The sequence below is a fragment of the Cuculus canorus genome, chromosome 1 (genome assembly GCF_017976375.1).
Source record: "Cuculus canorus isolate bCucCan1 chromosome 1, bCucCan1.pri, whole genome shotgun sequence".
In the NCBI taxonomy this organism is placed as follows: Eukaryota; Metazoa; Chordata; class Aves; order Cuculiformes; family Cuculidae; genus Cuculus; species Cuculus canorus.
Window position 1 is genome coordinate 168,200,483 of NC_071401.1, and position 16,910 is coordinate 168,217,392.

At 37.9% G+C, this 16,910-nt stretch overlaps 1 protein-coding gene across 5 annotated transcripts in view; it reads right to left on the bottom strand.

Moving 5' to 3' along the window:
- The window catches only part of EEA1 (early endosome antigen 1), a 138,741-nt gene that overhangs the window by 92,379 nt on the left and 29,452 nt on the right, over positions 1 to 16,910 (bottom strand). For all 5 annotated transcript variants that reach the window (XR_008452446.1, XR_008452519.1, XM_054081017.1 and 2 more), the window contains 7 exons: positions 16,642 to 16,797; positions 11,013 to 11,129; positions 6,469 to 6,807; positions 3,167 to 3,316; positions 2,057 to 2,176; positions 1,623 to 1,826; positions 860 to 1,060 (listed from right to left, as the gene is read on the bottom strand). Coding sequence is in view for 3 of the 5 variants with exons in the window: in XM_054081017.1 (XP_053936992.1) it covers positions 860 to 1,060; positions 1,623 to 1,826; positions 2,057 to 2,176; positions 3,167 to 3,316; positions 6,469 to 6,807; positions 11,013 to 11,129; positions 16,642 to 16,797 (1,287 nt within the window). In the remaining 2 variants the exon portion in view is untranslated. The remainder of the gene's footprint in view (positions 1 to 859; positions 1,061 to 1,622; positions 1,827 to 2,056; positions 2,177 to 3,166; positions 3,317 to 6,468; positions 6,808 to 11,012; positions 11,130 to 16,641; positions 16,798 to 16,910) is intronic.

Sequence of the window (16,910 nt, forward strand, 5' to 3'; positions counted from 1 at the left end):
AGAAATACTGCTTCTCTGAAGACTGTAAGGAAACATTTGCGACAGTCCATAGATTACTCAGTTCTAGCTCTACTGTCTTGCTGAAAATAACAGCTGCAACAGTGCAGCAAAACCCAGTAAAAACATCACAAAACTCCATCAGAAGAAGTTCATAGACCGGTTAGGAAACTGAGTAATGCTAATTCAAAAGACATCACAGTGTATTAATCCAATAACAATAGTACTAGCTGCTCCAAGCGTACCGATGCAAGAACTTCTGATCAAATGTTCTTTATTCTTTGGCACAGCTGAACATAAGCAGTAGCCTTCAGCCTAAGCAGCACCTAGCAATAGGAGACTGCACATTGAGTCCACAATGGGAAATTCCCTTGTTAGAAAATGAAAATGATACCAAAGAGGCCTGTAGGTTTTTTTCCTTTGTTCTTGACAAAAATCACCAGCACAGGAAATTTCTAAGCAACAAAAATATCTTAGCGACTCAACAGACTTTCACTCTGGTGCAGCGAATCCAGGACTGATAAGAGCAGGGTTTTGGATGGCTAATCATCACAAATACAACAAGAGAAGCTTGAGGACAGATTTTCCCATCTCACTTATATACTTGCAGATTTTTTTTTAAAAAAAAAGAAACAACAAAAACTACATAGACAGAAAGAACAACAAAAGACCCCCACCACCTGCTATTTATTAGTATTTTGGATCACTTACATTTTCCTCACTTTTATCTGCCTTATTCTACTTCATTTGTCTGTTAGTAGAAACATACAGCTTTTCCCAAATTGCTTTCTATGTTCTCTCGAGAGAATACAGAAATCACAAGCAGGATTTAACATCATCAGACAGTAGAGAGCTCCATTACCTGTACGTCAAGCTGTGAAACTTTCTCTTTACTTTCATTTAGCTGACTGGTTAGTTCAGTGACATTTGCTTCCAGGGAGAGCACACGGTCCTGAGCAGCTCTTAGATGTGCCTTTTGCTCCTGCACTTGCTCATGCAAATTCTCTTGGGCTTGTTTATGACTTTCTGACTGATTCTTCAGCTTCTCTGTCAGCTGAGTTACCTGCAATGAAAAAAAAAAAAAAAAAAGGAGGTAATCAGAAGGCAAGGCTGGAACAGCATGTTCAAGGAAGTCATAAATCTTTTGAATTTTAGTGTGTCTTGTCACGGCTTCGGAGATTCAACATTATCGTATTTCTTTTTCTGAACTATTACAGTAAAGATATATTGCACATAGTATCAGAGTTTAAGCAGTTACCAGTTAAAAATGGAAGCAAGAGGGATTTGTCAATTTGGCCTTACTGTAACAAAACCAAAATACTAAGGAGACAACAGACGCAGACTAAACTGAATTTGATGTTGAAAGCAGGATTAAACCTCTTTCTAATATAAGAGAAAAAACCAGGTATATGTATCCATATAAGAACGTACTACTAGCATATGTACATAGAAAACATCAAGGAATTTCCTCCCCTATGCTTACAGAAAGGAAGTCACAGTAAGGCCTTTAAAGTAAGTAATAAGGAAATAGCAAAGTACTTATTGATTACTGTCATATCTGATGTGATAGGAAAAAAGTAAGCATGATTTGATAATGAGAGAAAAGTAAATCTCTCAGTTCTTACCTGTATTTGCAATGCATGGTTTTTCTCTTGAAGCTGGTTAAGAACGGCAGTTTCTCCTTCACCAGCTTGAATTTTTGCATACAAGTCTTCCCTTTCCTTTTCTAGCAAAGAGATGTTTTCTTTGCTTTTTTGAAGCAAAGCCTCAAGATTTTGAATTTTTTGGTCCTTATCTCCAATTTGGCGTAGCACTTGCTCCAAGTCATTCTAGAAAATCGCATAATAGCTTCCTTAGTTATAGGGACCTTAGAAGTTATTCCTAATGCATGAAATGTTAGATAAATTTGTTAGACATTCCTTGTATATTCTGGTTTAGGTTCACAAGTTTATTTATTGAAACTAGTATTAGAGACATAAGTCATTTTTCCAGAGAAAACATATTTAAACTAATGACAGCCTGCAATACACTTTCACATGAGGATATATAACTATGTTACCTGAGCTTCTCGCAGTTTTGCCGTAGTATTTTGCTGAAGGGTCTGCTGCTCCTGGTGCTGCTGTTTTGCTTTATCTAATTGATGTTGCAATTCTGTGGAATTTGCTGCTTTTTCCTTTAGCTGAAAAAAAACCCCAAAGAAACAACCAAACCCAAGAACCAAAACAGACTAATGAGTGAACAAGCACTATTGAGTATGTCAGTAGTGTTCTATGTTCATTCCAATGTTAAAAGATTCTGCTCTAAACAAGAATATTTGAAAACTATTATAAAAGTGCATGATGCTAGTTAAAGAATCAAAATCTAAACAAGGCTTTCATTACTATTAATAGATGAGATTCTATATCACAAGTGAGAACTATAAAACAAGTATCAGACATATATGTATTTTAGCTCTCAAAAATGTAAAATATAAGAGATTTTTAGTATGTTTCTTCCAACAATTGTTAAGAGGTAACATGACTGATAATACAGACACCTGTAAAACAACATTATTATTACTACTATTAGCAGTTTTAGTAGCAACTTCAGTTTAGCACTCTCTCCACTTCTATACTGGTCAAGGCTTCGCAAATTAGCTACAGAAAAGCTGTAAAGCTTTAACAACATACCACTCAGATATTTGGCCAGTCCCCACACAGGCAGCAGAAAATCAGCAACATATACAAGATACTCATTAAGAAAAATACAAATTAATAAAACAAGTGATTTCTGCCCACCCACTCTATGCAGATTATTAACTATCAATGACCTGCTGGTCTATGTTCACTTTTTCTCCTTGTAGGGCCTTATCTCACAAAAATACCTACACACAAAAGTTTGTCCTTATGAATTTAGGTGCCCCAAGCCATTTTTTTTTCAGTAGATCCTTACACAAAGCACATCTTCCATTCATCTGTAAAGCACCATGAACTTTGATGCATCCAAGAAGCATTTGGCCTTACAAAACCTCTAATGCAAATGGCATTTGGGCAGATTTTGACAATCTTACTGTAAGACTTTAACAGGGTTAGTCAAAAGAAATTCCTTTCATAAACTGCAACATCACAACAAGTGCACTCAGGCCCCTACCAGAATCACAGCAAATTACAATCTGCTTAAAAGTTCCTACCTGCTCTTCAGCACGTGAAAGTTTTAATTGCAGATCAGCAACCTGCTGCTCTTTGTCCATCAGTTTCTCACTAGACAGCTGCCTCTGTTCCTTGAGCCGCCCATGCGCTTCCCCCAACTGGCGCTCTGTTTCTAGAAGTTTACTGTGCAACTGAAAAAAAAAAAATTAATCCATTTTTTCAGCCATTCTTTGCTAACAGTGTTGTATTTTAGTCTCACTTTAGGCAGTGTTTACCAGAAGTTTTTATAACCCAGACTGAAACAACTATATGAGATCCTGAAGTCATGTATACACAACACACACCTGAGAAACACAACTTGTGTTAAAGAACAGGATCAACCGCACGAGCATGGACAAATGTTCAAAAAAGTAGGTCAGACGGACCCAGAAACATCCTCATTTATCTACAGAAGCTCTTCAATATGAGTTACAGAGATTACAAAGAAGGCAATCCTTCAAATACACAAGGATTATCATGTGAAACAGTGATGCTTAGAGCAATCTCATCTTACCCTTGCTCTTGTAGATCCAGTGTCTGAAGCACCACGCCTTTACCTGTTCCACTGGCTCCCGCAATATATAGTTCTGTATTGCCTGACTAGTAAAAGTGTGATTTTTAGCTTGATTTGGCTACATCAATGGCATTCATTCTCTGCAGAGAAGAGCCACATGAACCTTCAGTGGACGGTACACAGTAATTTTGGTGACTTGGACCCAGCACCTCCCAGCAGCAGAGAGTAAATAGGGAGATGTGCTCTTCCAGTCGGATATAAGACTGCCCTATAATTTTTTCAGACATCAAAAGCAGTACTGCACTATCTTCAAAGCACAAGGATAGCCTTTTACAATTCACTATCAAAAGGTCTCTCAAAAAAATCAGGTTTTCAATGCAAAAAGAGAGAATGAATCAGTTCTTGCAGCACAGCAAGAACTTTCCTACAGGTAGCAGGATGAATGAAGCTTGCATCCCTATGAATTTATATCCAAGCCCCTCGAACCATTTGCCTTTTAACTCATGGTCCTCCCTTCAATATCCCTAAGCCTTTCTTGCACTCCCCTCAAATCTCTATGAATATCCAAGCAAAAGGCAGCATGATCTTGTTGCTCACTGTAAGCTACCACTTGTTGACCAACTGACTGCCTAGCAGGAGAGAAAAAGGAACAGTGGTTTTGATAACATTAAATCTTCCCCATAGGCATTGAAGGGGCGAGGAATGAATATAAGTCTCCCTCCTTTACCAAGCTGCCTGTTTCCACAAGCATTTAACACTGAAGCACCTAATGCTGAAGATCTTTGGGCCATCTGTCAAAATTCAGCTGAAGTTATCAAACAATGCAAAAATAGCAGGCGACAGAGACAGGGAAACAATTGTATCTATGTCTTATTTTCTTAAGGAATCAAGCTAAACTATTTGTTTGTATGTCAACAATCACAAAAACTGTGAATAAAATGCTGTGCATCATACGGCCAAGATTCTGACTGCTAACTTTGACTGCACAGTGAAGAGAGAGGTAGGAGAAGAGGGAAGACAGGATGAAGAAAAAGGCCATAATCTCTCCTCCAGTAATCAAGAACATTTGTCTTTTTCCACAAGAATCACTAAATTATTAATACTTCCTACTCACTAAGAATATGAACAGGAGCTGGAGGACAAAAATATCATAAAGAAAGAGTGCTTCATTTTCTTACCTCAAAAATCGTTCCTGAAAATGCCCTCTCAAACTGAAGCCAGATTTCAGCTCAACCTCTTGGTTAAAGCTTCTGGAGCTTGCAAACGCGTTGCGTAGGCAGACTGACACAGTTTTACCAAGTGAAGATTCCTAAGCAGATAACTAATATAATTATCTCCCCTCCCCTGACAGAAGACTGATGAGAGAAGGAAAGTCATTCTGGGGATGTAATACATACATAAAAGAAGATTTGCCAAGCCATAGTTCTTCCAAGAGAAACTACACACGCACAGCTTGCAATTTAAACTATTTCAGACTTGACAAAGGGTTGAAAATTGAGAAACACTCACTTTAAAATGATAAAGTTTTAGCAAGAGATTAACCTGAAGTACATCACACTAACAAAACCAGATCATTTTGCCACCTTAGGACTGGACACAATTCCTAATGCACAAATATTTATCCAGTCTAACACACTGCTCTCCGAGACACTGGAGAAAATAAAGAGAAGACATTTGTGGAGAGACACAAAGAAAGCAATATTAAGACTTCATTTTATCCCTGCTCTTCACAAGTATTCCCTACTGTACTCACTATGCAATTTGAAAGCAATTCAAGCATTGTTGAGTTCAAATATAAAATGAAGATTCATTTTCCTCAAATTTCCTATAGGACAGTAGAATTACCACTAGAAGTGAAACTATTTCTGATAGTCTTCCTGAATTTGTTTTTCTCATAACATGAATTCATTATAGCTTCACCTACCTTACTGAACCAGAAAAAGTAACCTTGCTAACTTCTCAGGATTTGCCTGTTAACATATTTGTCATGGAAACTCAATATTCTGCGTTGCTCTCTCATTTGACAATACTTATCTTATTTCATAGAATGCATCAACAAAAAAGGTATGGGGAAAAAATTGTTGGATGAAAGAAGAGTTCATTTAACACTGTGAGAAAAAAGAGTGGACAAAAACCCTGTCTCAGATCAGCTAAAGCCTTTTTTTATTCACGTACAAAAAAAAAAAAAAAGGTCAAGTCAGAGAAATAAGCTACAAAGTTCATTCAACCTTAATCTTCAAAATTGAAATTATAAAGATAGTTTTACAGAAGAGTCACAGACAGAACAGAATTAGTAAGATGTTGCCCTTTCAGAAAAAGTGGAATTATTTTACAGATAGGCAGACATCACACTAGCCTTTCCAGAAATAAAAATGTGAAAGGCTGTTATAACAATAAACCCTGCTGAGTTTGATTGTTACACAGGGGCTACAACTACTTTCATTTACCCCTATTAAAAAGATTCAAATGTAACAACATACAAATACCAAAGTGCTTCTGCACTCTTACACAGCCTCTTCTTTTTGCCTGTTCTTTTCTTTACTTCTCTAAGGGGAAGAAATGATTGTATTTTTCTCTCTGCAGTGTTAGGAACAATGCTTCACATTTATTCTAATACCTGCAAGCTTTATGTTTATTCGAACACCAGTACTGGTTAGTTACTCCCTTTCGATCAGGAAATACAAATGCATATATGCATAGAAAATATGCATGTACAGTTTAAAAAACCCTAATGGGATAGCTTAAGGAACCATCCCAATAGGATGGTCTAGGAGGTTTAAGGAAGCTTACCTGACTGAGCTCACTTTGGAGCTGCAGGCCATGCTGCTCCTTTTCCTCCCTCTGCTGCTGGAGTTGTTTACATTCTGCTTTGAGATGCTGGTATTTTGTCTCTACTTCGGACAACTCTTCTTTAAGTTTGTGGCTTGCTTCTCCCTTCTCACCTAGCTCAGTCTGTAATCTCTGTATCGAGGCTTCAGACGCAGACAGCTTTGCCTGAAGCTGTTGGCAGTCCAGGTCCTTCTGATGAAAGCTCGCCTGCACATTTTTCTTACTCATAGACACTTCATTGTGCTTTTCTTCTAGCCGAGTGTAGTCCTGCTCTTTCTTCAGCAGCTTCTCAGTAAGACTCTATGAAGAGAGTTACACAGCAAGTTAACCGCAATTCTGTTAACATTTTCTTAAAAACATTATTCAAATTTCTTACTGAGGGTTGATTCTGAATGGTGGAGAAATTGCTCCAAAACATTATTAAAAGAAATAATGATGACTTCTATTTTGTATTACACCAATTAATTCTGGACCCTATACCGGCCAGTTTCAACTGGAAATACTGTTTTTTCCATTCTCACATAAATCCATTTCCTCTTACAGAGAACATCATACAAACTCTGTTCTTGTATCCTGAAGGCTAATTTGCTTTCCCTGAACATTCAAATTCTAGTTTATTACAACCACATTTGCTTGGGGAAAAGTTGAAACAGTAATGTGATTTACTAGTATACAGAAAAAGTTTCAAGTATCAGTGTTCTTTGTACAATTCCCTAAGCAACAACATTTGTGGCTTAATTCCTGTCTAATCCTGTGCAGGCATCAAGCTGGCCATTTTTAGAAGTATTCTAATTTTCTGCTGTCATTATACTTACAGCATGACCTGCTACCCAAATTAGGGAAGAGAACCTGTGAAAACTAATAAAATTTGTTGATAAAACACAGAATGAAACACTCATAATTTAATCTTCATTTTAGAAGATCACTGTTTTCCATAATAATTCACACCATCTAATTTTCTTGCAAACAAATCAGCTCAAAAACGATGGTTGCTTTGAGTTTGAAAATGCTAAAAATTGGGATTTCCTAAAGGAAAGAAACATTGCTGAGTGTCAGATTTTTCCTACCACATCAACAACAGTAGATATGGCAGAGTCTAGGGTCATCCTAACAAATTTACATACTGAGAGAAATACTGAAAAAAAAATATTTACAGATAATTTTCAGCTATTACATAGTGCTTGTTATCAAATTTCATGAACTAAACTATATTCAGTTAGAAATTAAATATCATAATGGACAAGATATAATTCCAGAAAGTTTAGGTTTTCCCACCAAGCTTAGCTGAGGCACTAGAATTTCAGAGATCTCCAAGTAGGACAAAAAAGCCCTAAGAACCATTTCAATTTTCCAGTGGAATTTTCTGAAGCACAGAAATACAGTTGCAGGGAGGCCCTGCCCATCATCCAACCCAGGTAATTCATTCCATCTTCTTGAAACGTACCAGCAGGTTCCATTTATTGCAGGATCTTACTGATATCTACCTGAGAGAAATGTTATTACGCACACCTTTGAAATGCTTGTATTCTTCCTACAGTTTCAGTGACTATTATATTCTCTAGTGAAGGTTTCAATTAAAATAAGGAAAAATATAGAACACTTCCAGCACATCAGCCTGAATGAAACGCCAGCACTGAGGTCAGTCTGCTGTATCAAAACTTCAGACCATTCTGCAACTTTAGAATAACGCTGTTTCAAAGATAAGATAGTTAGTGCTGCAATTCTAGCTATGCTGGGCATCTTAAAAGCACCCTTCTGCACAGTATCTAGGGATGAAACCTGTATTGCCAGAAGAAAAAGCTGTGAAACTAGTTGAATACATTGAACAGCTTTGTTCTTTACAGATTTCAACAAATCATGTCTATATTGGTCATTATAAAGCATGTACAGATACTCCTATTCTACAGTTGTTATAAAACAAGCAGAATAAACCATTTAAAAAAGAGAGGTTGCAAAACAAGCAGTCTTTCAAATGACAGGTCTAGCAGTACAGCAACCCATGTGAGAATAAATATAATAAATGCCCTAAGTGTCCATTTCATATACATATATGCTTTCTAAAGCATAAAACTTAGCAAGAAATTAGCAAAATATTTTGAAATGGTTATTAAAAAATAAAACAACTTGTTGCTGTTACAGGTATGCAGAAGTTTTTATATATGTGTATATAAAATGCAGGAATAGAGTACATAAAGCACGCACTGAGGTTAGGCGTCACCTTTATCCTCCTGAAGCCAGTGGCAAGGCTCCCACCACTTTCAGAAAAGTTATCACTATCAGAATGTAAAATAAAGTTGTGATTTCCCTTTCATTAAAGGGAAATGGCCAGGCAGGATAAATAGCACTCATACCGAATTGTGTTCCTGAAATATCAACACACTACAGCACCTTTTTCGTCCCAGCTGGTCGTGTTAGAGCTAAGGGGTTAATAGCAGTACTACTTCATAATTAGATCTACGTGTCACATGTAGAACAGCTACGACCTATTTTGTGAAGAGTCAGTGTAGGGCACTAAATTAAATTTTAAAGTAAAGTTTTGGGGGAAGACAGAGAAACAGTTAACATTGTCTTGAAGCAGACAGACTCTGGGAAGCTTTCAGGAATGCTATGTAAAATGAAAAAGAAGGAAAGCCCCTTCAACATCACCTCACAAGATACCCAAAAGAACAGCCAAGAGCAGCAAAGCTTCCTCACCATCACCTCACAAGCTACACAAAGGACAGCCAAAAGCAACAAATGTTTTTCACCACCACTTCACAAGCTATCCAAAGGACAGCCAAGAGCAGCAGCTACACATTTGGAGTTGCTGCTCTACATTCTGTGTTACTCTTCTCTCTTACTCCCTGCTCTGATGATCAATACAGCAATGAATATCTGTGATTAAAGCCACTGCCACTGACAGCTGAATACCTTCTGTAGTCACGAATGGCCAGAAAGAGCCACAAACACCTGCTGCTGCTTTCAGGAGAGAAGAGCTGACTTTGCCCAATAGTGTGCTACCTCTGTGCATGACTGAAGCCCACAAGCAGACTTGAGGCCTCAGAGCTGCCATGGTCATTCAGATTACATCAGTGGAACCAGCAGTGTTCCCTATTTGGATGCATGCGCCAGCTGCATCCCAGGTTTATAAATGGATATGTGAATACACACGTGCCGTCTCACATCCCTGAGCCTTGATTTCCACAGAAAAGAAAGAACAGTATGCTCTAGCACTCACCAAAGAGACCTGAGTCTTCAGCACTCAAAGAGCCCTGAGCTTTCAACACTCACAAGATACAAGAGGGAACAGCACACTGATCCCCTCTTTCATAAGTGCTCCATGGATAAAGAAACGTAACACGTTAGTAGTGACAATGGCCAGATATTAAAGAATAAATTCTGTGATCACTGACCAAATCTCAGAATTAGTTATGTCAGTAGAAGGCTGGAAACTAAGAATTCTTCCTTGTAGATAATGCATCACAATTTCCCTGAAAGAAAACAAATAAAAACCTCCACATGCAATGGGTTTGAAATTACAAGTCTTTTACTCCAGGGAATAGATGTTTTTTTTCACTCAATATTGTTAATGGAACAGCAATATAGTCGGGCAAGGGCTCTGTATGGTATAGCAATAACTTCACTAAAAGTTTGGTTCAGTTTTGCTGGTCTGTGGAAAACTACAGCACAATTCTCATCTCAGTTCTACACCTGATTTAACAAGCCAAACCAAGAGTCATCCTACTACAGGCAAGTTTTATTTACCACATTTTAATTGCACCTTTTTATGTCCTTTGAAAATGCTGCTTTATTATTATATTACATTAAATACACACTGTTTGGTCTCTGTCCCTTCCTATTCTCCAAGACTGACAAGGTTACTGATAAATACACATATGTAGTATGTATACTTCATACACAGTGTTACATATAAACACAACAAAACCCAGCATCCATCTTTCTGCTTGTCTTCTTTCCTCCCTTACCTCCATTTATTACCCCACAAAACAAGCCTTCTTAATGCAAATAAAAACCACAGCAAGATCAAAGGGTTTTTATAGAAGTTCTCAAGGAATACTTGTAAGCTGAGAAGCTTTTGGAGTTTATTTCTATTTTCTACCATTCATAACTCTGATAAAAGGCCAGAAAATATGACCGGAGTACAATCTGAAAGATAAGAAACTGGAAGACCAATGAAGAGATCTTAAAATATCTTCTGAACTATGATTTTTAGGCAAACATTCTCAAGGGTACTGCTTTTTTCTTTTAATGTGTGAGATGGTAGTACTGCTTGAAGACAGGTAAGCAATAACTGCAGCAATTAGAAATCTGCAGTCATAACAACATACTGACAATCGTTAAAATATAGTGTCTGCTTGTACATTACAATATCCCTTGTGTTAAGTAAAATGGCAAAAAACTCTGCAATACTAGGATGTGTTTTGTTGCAGTCTTCGGCCCTTCCAAAGCAATGTGTCTCCATTTTAATCTGAACTGACAACCACAGAAAATAACAGTATTCTTACCTGGTTTTTCTGTTCTAGCTCTTTCACTGAACTTTGAAGTTTTTGCAGCTCCTGAACATACACAGCTACCTCCTGTGGTCCTTTGGCAAGTTCAGCTCTTAACTGGTTAATGGTAGCCTGAACAGACAAACAGAAAAATCCACATTTAATACAAAGCTTTGCACGCATAAGTCAAACAAAAGTAAGACGTCTGATAGCAAAACAAAAAACATCTTGTGAACAAATAAACAGCTTAAGGAAAAAGTCACCTGCAAACACATTTCAGAGCACTATGAGCTACAGAAGTACCACTGACCATCGCTTCCTGGCTGATATTCATTTATATCCTGTTTCAGAAGACATAAATTCGCCCCGGTCTAATCGAAAATGCCAAGTTGAGTGCACAATCGATGAAAATCACAATAGATTAGCCATTAATAATTCTCACAGGTCTAGCTCAAGGTGAAACCCTTCCAGGTCATTGCATTTACATGGCCAAAAGCTTTGTCTCCCTCATAAGGGAAATGTACTGGAAAAGGTACGAGAAGCAAGTCCGGCATCTAATGCAAACTTTGTGTGTGAATTCTGGACACATCAGCCCTGCAGGTCAGCATAATAAAGGTAACAATACTACCCCATTAAGGAGAATTACTACACAACAGACTATATCAATGACTGTACAGTATTTGAACACCTTAATGAAAGCAAACAAGAAAAGCACTTTAAATAGCTAACGACATCTGCCCTAAAAGCATGCTGTGTATGAACGCACCCAGTTTGAATACTCTATATAACAGTCACCTTTTTAAAGAAATTTTCTTTCCTATTGTTCTCATAAACACAGATTTCAGCACAGAAATATAAATACCGAATTCAAGAATTAACTAAACTAGTAGAACAGAAGCAGTAGACAATAACCATCCATTTACAAGGTTCTTACAGAAAAAGGATGACCAAACAACATATGAACATATGACATGACTACACAGCATTACTAATTCTGACTTTCTATACTGCTTTACACTACTAGAATCACAATTTACATGCATAAAGATATTCAATAAGCCCATCCCACATTTCATTCTTAACCTGGAAATCTACCATGGAAGAATATTCTTTCCTGAATTGTTTGTCCTGATGTGACCGTACGATTAATGAACCAATAAGCAAAGCAGAACACATCTGTTTAATAACCTCTTGATATTATCTTGATACAACTGAAATCTACTCTAAGAGTAAGAAAGCTTTCAAAAAGATTTACCTCAAATTGAAATGTCTCCATTAGAAAGCAGAAAAAATAAAATGGATGTATGAAAGATGGAAATAAGCAGTCACAAAAGCTGTTAGTAGACAACACTTCCTCAAATTTGTTTTCAAATATTCCAGTGGTTTTAATGCCTTTGCTTAGTAGGAGAAAAAAAAAAAGAGTCCTGGCTTTATTAAATTTACCCATAATTTAATCCGCTAATCTTGTTTAATTCTGTGGGCACTCAAGTTAACAACCAAATTTAGGCCCTGTATTTTATGAAGATGTATCTGCTACTGAAACAAATCCCAGTCTGCAAGGATTCATAGAAATGCTTTGCTCCACAGCAGTGCAGCTGTTTTCATAATGTGTTTACTATGCAGGACTCATTATCGTGAGAAACTAAATAGGAGTATCTCAGAATCAACATTCATCTGAGGTATCTAAACACACATTTTTCAGGTGCAACACTGAAATAAGCAACAAAAAAGAGAAAGGACAACAATGAATACATTTAGGCATCAATGAATACATTTCGGCAACAAACAATGAATACATTTGGGCAACAATTGCAGAGTCATACCATTCTTCACATCACTCTCCTGAAACATTCGGAGATGTTCATGTAGGATCAAAATGATCTTTGTTATTCTCTTCACCCACACCATAAATTTAAGTTTTTTCAAAGACATGTCACTTTGGAAACCAATATTAATATACACCTCCTCAGCCAGCTCAACGAAATAGCCAAGGATAGCCTAAGACATTAGGTCATCATTTTACACCTTGAGGTGTTCTTAAAGAGCAAAGCTGAGAGGAAACATGGCTAAAACTTTATTGCCAGAACTGTACCCATTCTGCCAACGAAGGACTTTAATTTCTTGTTTTCTTATGTCTCACACTTTCTACAATTGTGGTTTTTTAAGAAAATTAGCAAATTTTTTACCACTATGACTTTGAGTAATTTTTATTTTTTAAAAAGTCTGATATTTCACTTTACATTGAAAGAAAAGCTTTTATTGCAAACATGCCTTGGGCTGTTGTTGCCATACGCTGGGATTAAGCAGAGAAAGTGGTAATGCTTCCGAGAAGAACCAGACTGCAACTGCTACCATGTTCTGCCACACAGCAACACGGTCTTCTGTGGCTGATGATGTTACACAGACATCTGATATTACTCTAACTGCTGCAATGTAGTTTGCAATCGTTCCATACATCTAAGACTCCTTACATGAATACACAGTAACAGCTAGGGGCATCATGCAGACTTCTCCCCCATCTGCTGTTACTTTCAGGAGGACTGGAAAAATCTTCTTCATTTGTCTTTTTTCTTGTTAAAGGCTGCACTTTAAAGCTATGTTTTAAAATGGCTAGTTATGTCATAGTTTAAACAAATCTAGGTGGAAAGAACATGATCAATCTATGCTTCAGTGAGAATGTTTTAAGACGAAAGATCTTTGTTACAGCCATGTCACTATATCATTTCATCTTCACAAGAAAATTAAATATCCTAAACCACAAAAGACTACAGAGACAGTGCTTTGAAATGAAATTTAAATTCTGCAGCATAGTTGTGGGATCTCACAGTTAAAACCAAATTACAATTATGCAGCAACTTACATGGCCACATAACCACATTATATCCATAACTCCAACTGTGATATTCCTTTTTCCACATCTGATGAAGCTCTTGGTATAACTTTAACTTGAAAACAATGGTAGATTCATGTTTAGGACAATACTGTACCCTTGTACAATTCCTGGAGCTCAACATATCTGCTGGGGAGCGAGACGGGAGGGAAAGCCCAAAGGAGTTTAGAATAATGCCAGGCAGCCCTTCTCTAAAGCTCTGCAGTGCATACAAAGAAAGTTAAAACTGCAGTTCTGAAATCTAGGGCACATGAAACCTCAAAATAACAAGATGTCAGGAATCCTTCCCATCCACAGATCTCAACAGGACAGAGCATACTAGGAGTCATACAGAAACCCTAGCTGTTCCCCCATGTAAGCTGGAGAATTCTGCAAGGATCCCACTTCACTAAGCACTACAGCTCAGAGTTAACAAGTTTTGCTGGCATTGCATTGGTGAGGTATAATAAAAAAGGGAGAGGGCAAAACCGAAAACTCTCTAATGCAGCTGACAGTCTTGAGTGAAGATCATTACATTGTCAAGTCATCCATCAGTAAAACTATACCAACCAAGCGACTAGTGAGATATGACAACACCCAGCAAGATTTCTTCTGCAGGTATGGATTCACCAGCTCCTCTGTAGAATAAATTAAATGCTACACAAAAGCCTTTGTGGCGATAGTGTATTTCTATTAGGATTCCTTGCCATTATATCTGTTAGAAATTTTCCTCACTATCATGGTAAATAATATCAAACAGGCTTTAGCCAGGGACTTGAAGAGTAAAATTCCCTGTTAAAGATCCAAGTCAGAGCTGTTGCATCCCTTTTTCTCCATCTTGTGAGGAAGCACAAACATTCACTAGTGTAAAAGCAGAGGAACCAAAAAAAAACCACCCTAAATATTTGCTATATGCAAGGCAGTTAGCTTTGCTTCCTTAAACATAAGAGTTATCATCAATTCTATATGCAAGAACAGTAAAAATGGACAAATCTTTTCAAATCTCCATCAGCAATCTAACATTGCGTCCCCTGAATCAGCCAAAGCAGGGCAGCCATCAAAAAGTATACTTCTGAAGAAACCAGCATATTTTGCAAGTGGATACCAAGGTCGTTTTTAAAATGCAATGAATTTAAAAGGTTCAAATCCAGAAAATAAAAAAATAAGGAGAAAAGAATGTTAAAAAAAAGAGGAGGGGCAACTAACATGAGAAAAATAGATTTTATTTTCTATTATACTTTAGACTGCAATAACAAAGAGAGGGAAAATAAAGTGCTGTTGCCTGGAAACAGATTACAGGTGACATCCTGACCTTAATACATGGTGAGGCCTGGTAGCCACTCATGTTCTCTTCTAGTGGATGACAGGCAACACTTGGAGGCCTTTAGGGGGAGGTCTGGGGCACAAGGGATACATATGCAGAACAGATTTGTACCTTACACACAGAACAGTTCTACAATAATAGGTGCAAAAAGGCTTCCCATTTGACAGTAAGAACTAGAGAAATGAAAAATTAAAACCTGTTTTAAAAAAATATCCATTGGGATTTCTAAATCTTGTGCAAGTTCACGAATTAAATATCCCATAACAATATTCAAATTATTATCTACTTTACACTAATCATTTCTTTTTAGCATCTATTTGCAAACACATCAACTCATATACTAACCAAACCCATCATTTTCAGTAACATCTGCTTTTATCTGCATGAAGCTCAATAAAGGCTGAAATCAATCCCCGGGTTCTATACAGGATGGGGGATGATGTGCTTGAGAGCAGCCCTGCAGAGAAGGACTTGGGGGTGCTGGTTGATAAGAAGCTCGACATGAGCCGGCAATGTGTGCTCACAGCCCAGAAGGCCAACCATACCCTGGGCTGCATCAAAAGAAGTGTGGCCAGCAGGGCGAGGGAGGTGATTCTGCTCCTATACTTTGCACTTGTGAGACCTCACCTGGAGTATTGTGTCCAGTTCTGGAATCCTCAATATAAGAAGGATATGGAGCTATTGGAATGGGTCCAGAGGAGGGCTACAAAGATGATCAGAGGACTGGAGCACCTCCCATATGAGGACAAGCTGAGAGAGTTGGGGTTGTTCAGCCTGGAAAAGAGAAGGCTCCGAGGAGATCTTATAGCAACCTTCCAGTACCTGAAGGAGCTACAAGAAAGCTGGGGAGAGACTGTTCACAAAGGCTTGTAGTGATAGGACGAGGGGCAATGGGTATAAACTGGAGAAGGGCAGATTTAGACTAGACATAAGGAAGAATTTCTTCACTGTGAGAGTGGTGAGGCACTGGCACAGGTTGCCCAGGGAAGTTATGGATGTCTCATCCCTGGAGGTGTTCAAGGTCAGGTTGGATGGAGCCTTGGGCAGCCTGATCTAGTGGGAGGTGTCCCTGCCCATGGCAGGGGGGTTGGAACTAGATGATTTTTAAGGTCTCTCCCAACCCTACCTATTCTGTGATTCTAGGTTTTCTTCTTATTCTTTCTCACAACAGAAAGAGTACAGTTCTGCCAAGCGTTTTTTGCTTCTGCTATTGGGTTGTTCTAATACCTTTCAATGCCAGGAAAGATTTTGCAATGATAAACATGGGGGCCTTTGGGAGGCAAATATTGACAGAACTACCCAACTTACTGTATTGAATAAATGTGTCTGTTAGATAAGTTATAAGGTTCTGTTATGAAAGAAACTTTGTCAGTATGATGAATTAGTATTTTCCACCTTTGTATGAAAATCACGGCAAAGCTAACACAGATATGTTTAGGTATGACTGCTACCTCTGAATTAGCCTGCTCTGCCTGCAAATGCTTGCACTCGTCTTTAAGCTTTTCAGATTCTCTCTCACGTTCCAGCGTCATTTTGTCCATCAGTGTCTGAACTTGGACCAGCTCCTTTTTCAGGACGGCCACGTCTTCCACACCAGGTCTTTGTAGCTGAAAAGTATAAGAGTAGAAATGAGCAACACACTCTTGACAGATGTGCTTCCAGCATCAATGTCATCTCTAAATGTCTTTGAAAACATCAGTTTAAAAACAAAGTGACATAC